This window comes from Coregonus clupeaformis, chromosome 10 (genome assembly GCF_020615455.1).
Source record: "Coregonus clupeaformis isolate EN_2021a chromosome 10, ASM2061545v1, whole genome shotgun sequence".
NCBI lineage: Eukaryota > Metazoa > Chordata > Actinopteri > Salmoniformes > Salmonidae > Coregonus > Coregonus clupeaformis.
Genome location: NC_059201.1, coordinates 25,427,731 through 25,444,252, shown reverse-complemented (window position 1 = coordinate 25,444,252; position 16,522 = coordinate 25,427,731). Strand labels below are relative to the sequence as shown.

The 16,522-nt window shown below is 43.8% G+C and overlaps 1 protein-coding gene across 2 annotated transcripts in view; it reads left to right on the top strand.

Moving 5' to 3' along the window:
* The first annotated feature begins 582 nt into the window (after positions 1-582).
* The window catches only part of LOC121574941 (protein FAM107B), a 54,016-nt gene continuing 38,076 nt past the window's right edge, over positions 583-16,522 (top strand). Inside the window, exon 1 of one of the 2 annotated variants that reach the window (XM_041887643.2) lies at positions 583-1,049. In XM_041887643.2, the coding sequence (XP_041743577.1) occupies positions 1,026-1,049 (24 nt within the window). In that variant the 5' untranslated portion in view covers positions 583-1,025. Of the gene's footprint in view, positions 1,050-14,580; positions 14,608-16,522 lie in introns of those variants that run through there. The other variant, XM_041887644.2, reaches the window with a different exon arrangement.

The window sequence follows — 16,522 nt, the reverse complement described above, 5'->3', positions numbered from 1 at the left end:
AAGGCGGCCTTTGAACTCTCTGTGGGCTGCCTTAGCTGTGCCTCCAGAGCTACCCCTCTGTGATGTCATAAGCTTGCCCTGGGACACTTGCCCGATCTGTGGCAGCTGCTCCTAGTGGCAAAATTCCCAGACAGGGAAAGGGAAGACACTGAGAACCCAGGGCTGTATTTCATTCAGTGAACGAGGGACAAGGGAGTAAACAAGTGCATAAGTGATGGAGCAATATCTGGAATGAAATGCAGCCTTAGCAGAGCCTGAGAAGGTGAGAAGACGAAAATACCATAACAAACATCTAGAAACTCCCACACACACATACACACACTCACACGTCTAGGCATAGTCCGTCCAGCCCAGTGCTGTCCAGCTCCTGGTAGTAGCCAGGGTGGTGACTGGTGACAGTGACAGCCATGACACAGTGTGCTTTCTTCCTGGCTTCCTGCTCTGTCAGGCCCAATTACCATAATCCCCCCTACTGTCCTTAAGTCCGCTAAGAGTGGGGAGTCAGCCAGCAACAGGTGGCTGAGAAGGGTCGGCTCTTCTACACTGGCCATGCTCAGAAGTCCTTCCCCTCACTCACACACATACAGTACACACACTCCTTTCTCTCTCTCACACACACACACTTCCCAGCCTTATCTCTCTCCCTCTCTTTATACAATCTGACTCATAGCATGACCTTGCAATAGTTGAGGTTTGATTTGTGGTGTTATGGATCCCTCCTCAACCAGCCAGGAGAGCTAGTCTTAAGGAACACCTTGTAAACTAGTCTTGTCTGGAGTACAGTACAGCACCCCTGTCTGTTGTTGTCACAGTGCCAGAGGGAGAGCTAGGAGGCTCCTCTTCGCCCCCGTCCGTCTGCCCCCTCCCTGGAGCATGCAGGAAGGGTGGACAGAGCAGAGCTGAGCTGAGGGAGAGCCTGGAGCCTGGCCCTGCCTAGAGGAGTGGAGGGACTTAGGGAGTGGGAGACCCAGAGGAGCTACACCTGACCAGGCAAACGGAGTAGAGCGACCTGCACACCCAGCAGTATGGGGGCATCTTATTCAAAGAAGGTAAGTCGGCTTCCTATTCTAAGACGGGTTGGAGTTGCTGTTCAATACTGTTAATTTGTCATACTGTACTGCCCCAATACATCTTGTTAACCATAGATATGTTTGTTTGCTTATTTATTTATTTATTTATTTACCTGTTGATGGTGTAGTTTAGGTATAAGGGGGAGTCACATGAGTGGGCCTTTGTGCTAGACAACAACTTGTAACTAAAGCTATGTTATCTAATTTGCTGAACACTTATGATTTGTTTGAAGAGTCATTATAAAGAACCAAGAACACCTTTTGGCTTAAAATAGACAGATACACCTGTGTCTGTTTACAATAATACTATATTCAGTGTATGGTAACTGTGGACATTACAGACTAACAACATAACTTCACACAGAACATAACTTGTATTAGTCAGTCTTGACACTTGTCATATTAGCGGTTTGAATGGCAGGATTACCAACCTTGACCTTCCCATTGTTTCCCATCACGCAGCCATGCATCAATGTAACTGTGCATAATGCTGGGCATGAAGGCATTTATAGAGAATGTAAATTCTGCAAATACTCCAGAGGTTTCTCATTATCCAGGGAACCTCATTGTTGGCCGTTGAGCAGGCAGACCATGTCCAATAGAGTACGCGTACTGTTGAATTCACAAATATTTGAGCTATGGGGTGGGACACGCCAGTTTAAGGGTGTGGATCGGGGTGTGTTGATACCATGAAGACAGCGAATGACAGCTGACAGTTGGGGTTCCCAGAGGGTTACTAGAGCATTATGGGATGCATGTGTCCTCTCATCATGGGTCTTGTGTCATATCTGAGGGGAATTTATGACAGTCAGATTAATGGGAGTATATCTGACTCTGATTCATACAGTATCTATTTCTGTGCTATGGTGAAGCCAGCCTGGAGTCAAAATGTGTTAATGTGAATGAGCAGTGAAATTAATAGTGCAAAAGTTATTAAGTTTGTCAAAAGAGAACACATTACAATATCGCCTACATCAGACACCTGCAGGTGCTTTTCCCTCATTGATATAGATTCACTGCAGTTTGCATTGCTTTGTTTACCATGCCATTATCACCAAGTAAAGGAGAAAGGTGCACACACAGCACATACAAATAGTCTTATACTGTGATGAAATACAACCATCATGACATTCACGGATCTCAACACAGTGTGACTGTATCTTCAGGTATCTCTTGTCATCTTCACCAAATGACTCAACCTTGCCCAACACCACCACCATTTCAACTCCGAAGTCCAAATCAGAATTACCCCCATGGGTAAATATGAGGAGGAGGCATATGCTTGATCTCTTTTTGCCCCACACATCCATTAGTGGAAGGGAGGATGGAGAGATAGAGGGAACGAGCACTGAGTGATGGAGAGAGAGGGAGAGAGGGAAAGAGCACTGAGTGATGGAGGGAGGGAGCGAGAGGGAGAGAGGGAAAGAGCACTGAGTGATGGAGGGAGGGAGAGAGAGGGAGAGAGGGAAAGAGCACTGAGTGATGGAGGGAGGGAGCGAGAGGGAGAGAGGGAAAGAGCACTGAGTGATGGAGGGAGAGGGAGAGAGGGAAAGAGCACTGAGTGATGGAGGGAGGGAGCGAGAGGGAGAGAGGGAAAGAGCACTGAGTGATGGAGGGAGGGAGAGAGAGGGAGAGAGGGAAAGAGCACTGAGTGATGGAGGGAGGGAGCGAGAGGGAGAGAGGGAAAGAGCACTGAGTGATGGAGGGAGAGGGAGAGAGGGAAAGAGCACTGAGTGATGGAGGGAGGGAGCGAGAGGGAGAGAGGGAAAGAGCACTGGGCTCTCAGAGCAGTGAAAATGTCACTGCACGACCAGGCTGTAATTTCATCCCCTCTGCCAGTTTCCGGGCCCCGCTTGGCACCATGTGAATACCCGGTCGGTCTGGACCTCACAGAACAGCGCCGGTACCAGCCATCAGCCCCACCAGCACAACACAACACTCCCTTTCACTGCGACTAGCACAGAGACTGGAGGGGAATGGAGGAGGAAACTATTTGGCTGGAGCTTCCCCTCTTCTTGTGTTGCTGGGATGGGTGGGTGTTTGGGTGGTATGGCCTAAATGTAGCAAGCATCTCTGTAAACAACGTAAGTGAGGCGTTAAGAATCATACTCACATGCTTCGCTACACCAGCTAAAGGGGGCCATTATTATAATGAGGAAATTATGCTCTGATTAATTTTCACCCCAAAAAATCTGGTTATTTAACGGGTTATGTAACAGAATACAGTTCATTAGACAACTAGCTGTAACATGAGAAACTATTTTGTTTTCATCTCTCCCAATTGTTTCTAATTGGATGGCTGGCTTTCTTATAGGTTATAGATTTATAAAACTGTCTCAGGTACCATAACAAACTCCTCTTAATCACAGAGGGGAAGAGATGGCTGTAACACCATGGGGAAGAGATTGATGTAACACCAGGGTATTTGATTTGGCTGCACCCATGATGAGAGAGCAGCATAGTCATGGCGCACAGTGTCTGCACTGATAATACTGTGATTGTCCTACTGCTATCTGGGACATCAAGTAGAGTTAAATCTGTCTTGTGCCAAAGACCCACTGTGGCAGATTAAGGCAATCAGACAAAATCCCTATCTACATTACCCAACGGACAGGCTAAAAATACTGGTTACCTCTTAGAAAGAGTTTAACTGTGAAGTACCTGGTGTTATGGACCCAGGCATGCAGTGAAACTACAGTATCAGTTATTTGTTTTCTCACCGATCTAAAGTTATCCTAAAGCTTGCCATCTTCTTTTCAGACATAATTGCAAAGTAATGTATGTGATATAACAGCACTATAAGAATGCTGTATAACAACCATTCCTCTGTTACATTTCCGACTACACAACCAGAAGAGTACATAACTGTTTAATTAGACTTCCAGACATAAAAACAGACCCATGCAGCTATTTGGGATGCTTTTCTATTCAACTGTCTGGCTCATCAAAGGGGTTCTTTAGTCACTATTGTCTGTGGCCACCAACATTGTCTAATTCAGGGAGGGAGAGAGATGTTGGAGGGAGATGAGACTAGAAGGTGGTTAGTAGCCTACAGGTCCTTAAAGTGCTGGGTCATGGCTAAGTACATGTGTGTATGTGCTAAGAGTGTTTAAAAAAGGAAAGCATTCTGAATCCCCAAACAGTTAACAGTCAATGCACAATTGAACTGGAGTACACAGGGTACAAAAGGAAACATTAACAATTAAATGTTGAAATGTACTCACTACACTTAATGTTATTTTCCATAAGTACCATCAGATCAGTTGTGGAGTTTATGTAAACAGAGCTTTGGGAGTAAATCAGGGCATGGTTGAGGTGAGTCACGGTAGGTTTAGTATCTGTATTGATCTGGCTGTAGTGAGAGAGTGAGGGGTAGGGTATCGTAGGCAGATGGCTACACCGATTTAGGAAACATCCATTAGCTAAGTTTGTTGATGATTTGTGGACCCCGATGCCAAACCAGATGTACTGCTTACATATTACTCACACAGAGATGGTAATGATGCTCCCATTCTGACTAAACCCCTCAAGACCAACAATAAACTCAGAATCCGTAATGCAAGGGTTTACTGTAATACCATTCAATGTTCAAGACGCTCCGAAGACCAAACTCTGGGCAGGACAAATTCCTGCTTGAAAACCAACATAGTCACATGAGCTATATGTTGAAAACTGAGACAGAAGACTAGTACTTACTATTTCAACTGAACACCAGCCATTCTCAAGATTAAGGTTAAAGAGTAAGCCACACACTAACCTTTCCCTGACCAATGACCCTTTGTGATACAGGGGGAAAGACACATGAGAAGGCATGTGTGTGTTCAACCCTCTTTAGGGCATGTACAGTACACAGCCCCCCTGAGGGATTCGCACATGGTGTTGAGTGTGTGCTGTTGGATGTGTTGTGGTGAGGGAGGAAAGGGTTGACGTCACCTCAGACACAGCTTGCCCTGGCGGTGTCCGTAAGACTTCATTAAACAGGAGGAATTCAGGATCAGTCTCAGTGAGCTACAGAGATTTCTGTGGATAATGGGTTTAAATATGTCCAAAACAGTAGGTTGTGTCCCTGTGAATTTCCTTATAAGGCAATTTGGAAAATATAATAATACACAGAAGTAGACACTGCAAATGAGGAGAGCTGTGGGTATCTGTATCTGTTGTTATTGTTAGGGGTCACTGAATGCTTAAAAGGAGGGGTTGACCTTTGCCCTCTGGGTCCTGAAGTTTGGCCAAATGCTTTTGATCCATGTTGAGCTCTAACCAACTCAGGGCATCCAATCACCAGTCACTCCCTCAACCATGATGCCAACAGTGTGTGGTACTGTATAAGACTCAAAGCAGGAGACTCATAGCCTTCATAATACTTATCACAGGGAGAGATAAAAGAGAGAACCATACAATGTAGCTGAGAGTGACTGGACTGAACTGGGCTGAACTGCTTGTGCTGTTCTGTGCTCTTCCATTATATCTTCTTAAGCAGCAGAGGGTAATGGAACAAAAACTCCTCTAACTACTTCTTCAATAAACTATAATTGCTATTATTGTTATCAAGCAGACTGTTTTTGCAACAAACTAAATGTCTCTCTGCCTTATATTATGGTAACAGTAATAATTACTGTGCTGATTAAATATCTTTCACATGACATGAGAACATTACAATCATTACAATACGACTGTCTGTCCTTGAGATCATTAGAGTCTTCTAGAATTTGAAATATGCACCAACAACAGGCGAGAATGATGTCTGTATCATGGCAATAGTGAAAATACACTGCTCAAAAAAATAAAGGGAACACTTAAACAACACATCCTAGATCTGAATGAATGAAATAATCGTATTAAATACTTTTTTCTTTACATAGTTGAATGTGCTGACAACAAAATCACACAAAAATTATCAATGGAAATACAATTTATCAACCCATGGAGGTCTGGATTTGGAGTCACCCTCAAAATTAAAGTGGAAAACCACACTACAGGCTGATCCAACTTTGATGTAATGTCCTTAAAACAAGTCAAAATGAGGCTCAGTACTGTGTGTGGCCTCCACGTGCCTGTATGACCTCCCTACAACGCCTGGGCATGCTCCTGATGAGGTGGCGGATGGTCTCCTGAGGGATCTCCTCCCAGACCTGGACTAAAGCATCCGCCAACTCCTGGACAGTCTGTGGTGCAACGTGGCGTTGGTGGATGGAGCGAGACATGATGTCCCAGATGTGCTCAATTGGTTTCAGGTTTGGGGAACGGGCGGGCCAGTCCATACCATCAATGCCTTCCTCTTGCAGGAACTGCTGACACACTCCAGCCACATGAGGTCTAGCATTGTCTTGCATTAGGAGGAACCCAGGGCCAACCGCACCAGCATATGGTCTCACAAGGGGTCTGAGGATCTCATCTCGGTACCTAATGGCAGTCAAGCTTCCTCTGGCGAGCACATGGAGGGCTGTGCGGCCTCCCAAAGAAATGCCACCCCACACCATGACTGACCCACCGCCAAACCGGTCATGCTGGAGGATGTTGCAGGCAGCAGAACGTTCTCCACGGCGTCTCCAGACTCTGTCACGTCTGTCACATGTGCTCAGTGTGAACCTGCTTTCATCTGTGAAGAGCACAGGGCGCCAGTGGCGAATTTGCCAATCTTGGTGTTCTCTGGCAAATGCCAAACGTCCTGCACGGTGTTGGGCTGTAAGCACAACCCCCACCTGTGGACGTCGGGCCCTCATACCACCCTCATGGAGTCTGTTTCTGACCGTTTGAGCAGACACATGCACATTTGTGGCTTGCTGGAGGTCATTTTGCAGGGCTCTGGCAGTGCTCCTCCTGCTCCTCCTTGCACAAAGGCAGAGGTAGCGGTCCTGCTGCTGGGTTGTTGTCCTCCTACGGCCTCCTCCACGTCTCCTGATGTACTGGCCTGTCTCCTGGTAGCGCCTCCATGCTCTGGACACTACGCTGACAGACACAGCAAACCTTCTTGCCACAGCTCGCATTGATGTGCCATCCTGGATGAGCTGCACTACCTGAGCCACTTGTGTGGGTTGTAGACTCCGTCTCATGCTACCACTAGAGTGAAAGCACCGCCAGCATTCAAAAGTTACCAAAACATCAGCCAGGAAGCATAGGAACTGAGAAGTGGTCTGTGGTCACCACCTGCAGAACCACTTCTTTATTGGGGGTGTCTTGCTAATTGCCTACAATTTCCACCTGTTGTCTATTCCATTTGCACAACAGCATGTGACATTTATTGTCAATCAGTGTTGCTTCCTAAGTAGACAGTTTGATTTCACAGAAGTGTGATTGACTTGGAGTTACATTGTGTTGTTTAAGTGTTCCCTTTATTTTTTTGAGCAGTGTATATAAAAAGTGGAGTACCCACAAATTCTGATAGATGCTGTAAAGAGGTCAATGGAATACAGACAGTGGTGGATAGAAGAAGGACGCCGGATTGGCGCACATTCACCAAGTCTGACCTAACAAAGTGGATATTCGTCAAATCCGTCATGATTGATGTATTGTAACAGGCCCACAATGTGGTTACTAAGTCCAATTTGGATATATTTGGCTGTTTTCTCTGCATAACATTTAGAAGTGAGTGCTAAACGCTAACTCTCATTAGTATAAGCTGTTAGCATAGCTAGCATACAGAAATCTGTGGTGGTAGTCAAAGTCGTTTTTAACTGCAAAGCAGTTGATTGGTGACGATGACATGAACATGTGTTGGGGTTGACATCCATACATCCATACCTATGATGGAACTACAACCTGTCCTGTGTCATCCGTCCTTGCTGTCAGACATCTGTCCCTGGCATGTGACAGTGTTGTAGTACTCGAGACCGGTCTCCGTCTCGAGTCCAGTCTCGAGACCACATATTGAGTGTCTTGGTCTTGTCTCGGTATCGGCTACATTTGTACTCGGTCACGGACAGTGAGGACTCGTCATTTCTTCCTGAGACCAGCAGAGACCAGCAGAGTTAAAAAACAAATAATTATCAGCTTCCGTTCAGTCAGCGCATAAAACCGCTTCGCCAGGCCAAATATATATATATAGATATATATATATATATATATATATATATATATACTCCTTTTTGAAACATTAATATCTTATCAGACTTATCTATTATAGACATGTTTGAGCTGTGGCGAACCTATAGGCCTTTAGTGTGTGACAGGTTCGTGATTCTGAAAGGACAGCAACCGTAATACCAGCACACTAATGTAGGAGAGTGCCCTTTTTCTAAAACACAAAGGGCCGGTGGTGTAGTGGAGGGTATACGCAGGTATAAACCTTATACCCATTTTTGTTTCAGTGGGCATTGCGTATACTCACTTCTTAATCCTTACTGTTTCGTATTAAAGTAGTGTAGTGAGGTATATGATTTATCAATTATGTAGTACAATAGAGAAATCACATTCAAAGTAGCCTAGACAATCGCAAAGCACGTGAAATATATTCACATGCACGCTGCACACATAGCCTAGTTTCAATGGAATATAATCTGCAGGCAGCAACAGTGTGCAGCTCTCAACTGGTTTTTGCATGGAGCAGCTCACAGAAGAATGACATCGGTAGCCGGTAGGGTAGGAAAGATGTTTAAATGTATGATATCTGCCAGTAAATGCTAACTAAGGCAACAAACAAGGTATTGAAAAAGTTGTCCGAAGTGTCCCTTACGAAAAGAATTTGCAGTCAGATTGCAATATAACTGCAGCACACTGTAGAATAACTGTAGTTATAAACTGGGTGGTTCGAGCCCTGAATGCTGATTGGCTGAAAGCCGTGGTATATCAGACCATATACCATGGGTAATTACGTTGGTAACCAGTTTATAATAGCAATAAGGCACCTCGGGGGTTTGTCCTAAGGGCTGTGTCCTAGAATTCCGCGTTGCGTTGTGCCTAAGAACAGTCCTTAGCCGTGGTATATTGTCCATATACCACACCCCCTCGGGCCTTATTGCTTAATTAGAGTGCAGTATAACTGCAGTACGCTGCAAATACTGCATCCAAAATAAATTAAGAAATTACTGCTGTAATTTTGCAGTGGAACTGCAGTTACAGTGCAGTATAACTGCAGTTCAAATGCAGTACACTGCAGTTAGTCTGCAATTACTGCATCCAAGATACCACAGTCGACTGCAGTTCCTGCACTTTTACTGCAGTTTCAAAACTGGAATATTTTTTTGTAAGGGGTAGGCTATTTGTGATTGTCATCATGCCTGTTTGCATCAGGGGCGTAGACACGGATGAGCCTGGGTGGACACAGGCCCACCCACTGGGGAGCCAGGCCGTAACAGGCCCACCCAATCAGATTGATTTGGTTTGAGCATTGTTGTGGACTTAGACCATCAAACTTTGCTATTTTTCTATTTTTTTAAAGTGTGATTTTGAGAGTGAAAATCAGAAAAATCTATTGGGGAATTCACACAAGGTGCCTTTCCTTCGCTGGGCGGGCCGTTTGGGAACTTATGGGGAAAATTAGAGTATACCCACTTCTCCAGGCACCACTACACCACTGTATAGGCTCGATGGAAAGACAGCAGTCACAAACAGTATGATGTTAAAGGATAAGCAGTCCATAAACGCGGACATAATACCTTATCTGCCACCCTAGACCCACTTCAATTTGCTTACCGCCCCAATAGATCCACAGACGATGCAATCGCCATCACACCGCACACTGCCCTATCCCATCTGGACAAGAGGAATACCTATGTAAGAATGCTGTTCATTGACTATAGTTCACCATTCAACACCAAAGTACCCTCCAAGCTCATCATTAAGCTCGAGGCCCTGGGTCTGAACCCCGCCCTGTGCAACTGGGTCCTGGACTTCCTGACGGGCCGCCCCCAGGTGGTGAAGGTAGGAAACAACACCTCCACTTCACTGATCCTCAACACTGGGGCCCCACAAGGGTGCGTGCTCAGCCCCCTCCTGTACTCCCTGTTCACCCATGACTGCGTGGCCAAGCACGCCTCCAACTCAACCATCAAGTCTGCAGACGACACAACAGTAGTAGGCTTGATTACCAACAATGACGAGACAGCCTACTGGGAGGAGGTGAGGGCTCTGGGAGTGTGGTGCCAGGAAAATAACCTCTCACTCAACATCAACAAAACAAAGGAGATGATCGTGGACTTCAGGAAACAGCAGAGGGAGCACCCACCTATCCACATCGACGGGACCGCAGTGGAGAAGGTGGAAAGATTCAAGTTCCTCGGCGTACACATCACTGACAAACTGAAGTGTTCCACCCACACAGACAGTGTGGTGAAGAAGGCGCAACAGCGCCTCTTCAACCTCAGGAGGCTGAAGAAATTTGGCTTGGCACCTAAAACCCTCACAAACTTTTACAGATGCACAATTGAGAGCATCCTGTTGGGCTGTATCACCGCCTGGTACGGCAACTGCACTGCCCGCAACTTCAGGGCTCTCCAGAGGGTGGTGCGGTCTGCCCAACACATCACCGGGGGAAAACTACCAGCCCTCCAGGACACCTACAGCACCCGATGTCACAGGTAGGACAAAAAGATAATCAAGGACAAAAACCACCCGAGTCACTGCCTGTTCACCCCGCTATCATCCAGAAGGCGAGGTCAATACAGGTGCATCAAAGCTGGGACCGAGAGACTGAAAAACAGATACTATCTCAAGGCCATCAGACTGTTAAATAGCCTTCACTAGCACATTAGAGGCTGCTGCCTATATATATAGATTAGAAATCACTGGCCACTTTAATAAATGGAACACTAGTCACTTTAATAATGTTTACATACAGTGGCTTGTGAAAGTATTCACCCCCCTTGGCATATTTCCAAATTTTTTGCCTTACAACATGGAATTAAAATAGATTTTGGGGGGGTTTGTATCATTTGATTTACACAACATGCCTACCACTTTGAAGATGCAAAATCATTTTTGGGGTGAAACAAACAAGAAAAAAGACAAAAAAACAGAACACTTGAGCGTGCATAACTATTCAATCCCCCCCCCCCCAAACTCAATACTTTGTAGAGCCACCTTTTGCAGGAATTACAGCTGCAAGTCTCTTGGGGTATGTCTCTATAAGCTTGGCACATCTAGCCACTGGGATTTTTGCCCATTCTTCAAGGCAAAACTGCTCTAGCTCCTTCAAGTTGGATGGGTTCTGCTGGTGTACAGCAATCTTTAAATCATACCACAGATTCTCAATTGGATTGAGGTCTGGGCTTTGACTAGGCCATTCCAAGATACATAGAGTTTTGCTTGATGGCCAAAAAGCTCAATTTTAGTCTCATCTGACCAGAGTACCTTCTTCTGTATGTTTGGGGAGTCTCCCACATGCCTGTTGGCGAACACCAAACGTCTTTGCTTATTTTTTTCTTTAAGCAATGGCTTTTTTCTGGCCACTCTTCCGTAAAGCCCAGCTCTGTGGAGTGTACGGCTTAAAGTGGTCCTGTGGACAGATACTCCAATCTCAGCTGTGGAGCTTTGCAGCTCCTTCAGGGTTATCTTTGGTCGCTTTGTTGCCTCTCTGATTAATGCCCTCCTTGCCTGGTCCGTGAGTTTTGGTGGGCGGCCCTATCTTGACAGGTTTGTTGTGGTGCCATATTCTTTCCATTTTTTAATAATGGATTTAATGGTGCTCCGTGGGATGTTCAAAGTTTCTGATATTTTTTTATAAGAGCAGGTGTATATATACCGAGATCATGTGACAGATCATGTGACACTTAGATTGCACACAGGTGGACTTAATTTAACTAATTATGTGACTTCTGAAGGTAATGGTTGCACCAGATCTTATTTAGGGGCTTCATAGCAAAGGGGGTGAACACATATGCACGCACCACTTTTCCGTTATTTATTGTTTAGAATTTTTGTAAACAAGTTATTTTTTTCATTTCACTTCACTAACTTCGATGATTTTGTGTATGTCCATTACATGAATTCCAAATAAAAATCAATTTAAATGACAGGTTGTAATGCAACAAAATAGGAAAAACGCCAAGGGGGATGAATACTTTTGCAAGGCACTGTATCTTGCGTTACTCATCTCATATGTATATACTGTATTCTATACTATTCTACTGTATCTTAGTCTATGCCGCTTTGACATTGCTCGTCCATATATTTATTTATATATTCTTAATTCCGTTGCTTTACTTAGATTTGTTTGAATTGGGTATAGTGGGGGGGAAAAGTATTTAGTCAGCCACCAATTGTGCAAGTTCTCCCACTTAAAAAGATGAGAGAGGCCTGTAATTTTCATCATAGGTACACGTCAACTATGACAGACAAAATGAGAAAAAAAAATCCAGAAAATCACATTGTAGGATTTTTAATGAATTTATTTGCAAATTATGGTGGAAAATAAGTATTTGGTCAATAACAAAAGTTTCTCAATACTTTGTTATATACCCTTTGTTGGCAATGACACAGGTCAAACGTTTTCTGTAAGTCTTCACAAGGTTTTCACACACTGTTGCTGGTATTTTGGCCCATTCCTCCATGCAGATCTCCTCTAGAGCAGTGATGTTTTGGGGCTGTCGCTGGGCAACACGGACTTTCAACTCCCTCCAAAGATTTTCTATGGGGTTGAGATCTGGAGACTGGCTAGGCCACTCCAGGACCTTGAAATGCTTCTTACGAAGCCACTCCTTCGTTCCCCGGCGGTGTGTTTGGGATCATTGTCATGCTGAAAGACCCAGCCACGTTTCATCTTCAATGCCCTTGCTGATGGAAGGAGGTTTTCACTCAAAATCTCACGATACATGGCCCCATTCATTCTTTCCTTTACACGGATCAGTCGTCCTGGTCCCTTTGCAGAAAAACACCCCCAAAGCATGATGTTTCCACCCCCATGCTTCACAGTAGGTATGGTGTTCTTTGGATGCAACTCAGCATTCTTTGTCCTCCAAACACGACGAGTTGAGTTTTTACCAAAAAAGTTATATTTTGGTTTCATCTGACCATATGATATTCTCCCAATCCTCTTCTGGATCATCCAAATGCACTCTAGCAAACTTCAGACGGGCCTGGACATGTACTGGCTTAAGCAGGGGGACACGTCTGGCACTGCAGGATTTGAGTCCCTGGCGGCGTAGTGTGTTACTGATGGTAGGCTTTGTTACTTTGGTCCCAGCTCTCTGCAGGTCATTCACTAGGTCCCCCCGTGTGTTTCTGGGATTTCTGCTCAACGTACTTGTGATCATTTTGACCCCACAGGGTGAGATCTTGCGTGGAGCCCCAGATCGAGGGAGATTATCAGTGGTCTTGTATGTCTTCCATTTCCTAATAATTGCTCCCACAGTTGATTTATTCAAACCAAGCTGCTTACCTATTGCAGATTCAGTCTTCCCAGCCTGGTGCAGGTCTACAATTTTGTTTCTGGTGTCCTTTGACAGCTCTTTGGTCTTGGCCATAGTGGCGTTTGGAGTGTGACTGTTTGAGGTTGTGGACAGGTGTCTTTTATACTGATAACAAGTTCAAACAGGTGCCATTAATACAGGTAACGAGTGGAGGACAGAGGAGCCTCTTAAAGAAGAAGTTACAGGTCTGTGAGAGCCAGAAATCTTGCTTGTTTGTAGGTGACCAAATACTTATTTTCCACCATAATTTGCAAATAAATTCATTCTCATTTTGTCTGTCATAGTTGATGTGTACCTATGATGAAAATTACAGGCCTCTCTCATCTTTTTAAGTGGGAGAACTTGCACAATTGGTGGCTGACTAAATACTTTTTTTCCCCACTGTATGTTGTGAAATTGTTAGATATTACTTGTTAGATATACTGCACTGTTAGAGCTAGAAACACAAGCATTTCGCTACACCCGGAATAACATCTGCTAAACATGTGTATGTGACAAATAACATTTGATTTGATTGGATTTGAGTAGGTCCCAAACATAAGAATACAAAAACACAAACATAAAGCATTTCCCAATCGAAATTTACAACTGTTACTCCCATTGCAATAAATATTTCACGTTTAGCACACAAAGTAACCGGTGACCTAAAGTTTAAAGTGGAACTGACAGCGTTTTAACTACTTTGTAGATATGAAACAAACAGATAATCATAATAATATTAGTCAAAAATATAAAATTCCCAGTATATGCTACAAAATCAACTTCATAAGAGGTTTTAAAAATGTGTTCCATGACGTACACTTAGGCATTGGTTATTTATTTTTATTTTTTAGGCATTGTTGGCAGACTATGCATGATTAATATAATTCACCAATACATTTCTTGGTAGTCCAAAAAATATTGGTATCAGGTTGTAAATCACAGCTGGCCTGGAACATTGTTTGCTGTCTCCATTCGGGATGCACTGTTTGAGTTTCAATGACTCAATATTCTGGACAGAAAGTGAGGAATTTAACTAAGGCTGGGAATGTAAATACAATCAAACTAGCAAGGGCAATGATCACAAGTCAGTCATAATAACGTGGCTAATAGGCTAGCCTGTCTATTTATGTAGCAAGCTAAAAACACAGAGCCTAACGTTAGCTAGATAGCTAGCTAGCTGCTAGGAGGATGTCATGCCATTGGAGGAGTGGGTGAGTGACTGACTTTTCCCCCTCATATTGTTTTTCGTTAAATATACACAGCCAGAGATGCAGGTGTCATTTGGTTAGCTAGCAAGAACTTGAATGACTATTATCCAGTTAGCATATCTTGAGTTTGCAAATTCACTCTGGCTATCTACTCCGATTTCAGAGCACTCTCTTCTGAGTGTGCCAGAGCGCAGAGCATCTGATTTAATTTATGAACGCGCAACACCCGTTGAATATGACCGGTGTCAGTAAACATCGGCAAAAAAAGTAATAGCTAGTCAAGAACGCTCTAGTTAACATGTAAACATCCTAACCAGCTCTGCTACTGGTCAGTGAAGTGTTCTCTCATTCATGTCTGGAAGTAGCTATCTAGCAAGCTAGCTAGATAGCCAGTTAGCTGGGGTGCTTGGTTGGGTCAAGCAAGCATTGGAAGGCAAGCTGCAGAAGACGAGGAGGCTACAATTCCACATTGTTTGTCAGTGCAATTTTGACGGCCAACTAGCTGAAAAAGTTTGAGAGGGTTTATCTAATGTTCCTTTGTTAGATTTTAGCTCATCTTGCTTTGGCTAGCATTAGTTGTTTATCTTGTTGTTGATGTGCATAACTGAGGGAGAGAGAGAGCCTACCTTTTCATGGTTGTTTCATCAATAGGACTGTAAAGTTCCCAAATGTATGAGGACTTCCGTGGTGTTTACATATTTTCAGAAATCCATTCAGGTGAATTTTGGTGAATGCATTCTAATGATCTAAAGTTGCGCTGTTGCAACTGCCTGTAAACACACAGTCCAGTTCAAATTCAATGATAGCAGGCCCAGTGGCAAATGGCTTGTTTGTATAAAGGCCTACTGTAGCTCTGATTGGCTATAGCACACTGGTCTGTGCAGACTCCGGTCCAGGAAAAGACAATGTTTTAATTCTGTTTTATTTACTGCAGTGTCTGTCTATTAATTGTCCAAACGCACGGCCGCTTTTCCACTATATATTGCTATAGAATTAAATGCCTTAGTATATGTAATTCCAAAACATTCTAAGAATTTATGAAATCTTGAAAATGACCATATGTGACCGATCGCCTCGATTCTGTCTTATGTAGCAAAATTTGATTATTTTTTAATTTATTTTATTTTTTACATTGGATAAAACTAGAGACTCAAAGCTAGAAAATGGTATGTCATACACTGCAGTTGAGGAACAATGGGAAAGTAATTCTGCTTTGAAAGTTGATAAACTTGTAACCCCACTTTTGAGAAAATGGCCCTTGAATGTTTTGGTACGCCTACTGGAGAGCTCTTCTTTGTCTACACCCATTCAGCGTCGTTCACACCCTCTTAAGACTTAGCCCCACCCATCTCTTGAAGGATTCCCATGAGGCCATGTGGTAAACACATGCTATATCAAGTTTATTTGTCACATGCACGGGATACAGAAGGTGTAAACAGTACACTGAAATGGTTAATTGCATAGTAGCAATATCAAAAACAGAGAGTGCTCAGATAAAAATATTTTATAATTATTAGATGACACTTACCCGACACACTTGTCTAAATTGATGGGTCATGTGAAGGAAATGCTATAACCACCCCACAGCCACATCTAGCTAAGTGGATGGGTCACTATTGTCTAGACATGTACACATGTTCATGAAATAAAATAGATGGCCGTAATCACCCCCAGACACACCTGGCTAATTTGATGGGTCATGTAATAATCCGGCCGAAGTGGAATCTTTTGTTTAGACATGTAGCTAGCTAGCTATGTAGCTAGCTAGCTAAACAATGGACCGGCATAATCCCAACTCATACTACTACCAATACAAACATTGTCATAGCTGTAGTATGAATGTACAGGTAGCTAAAGCGAGCCAGCAAGCTAAGGTTTTTTAGCTAACTAACAGTACGCTCTAACTTGCAATAAAAAT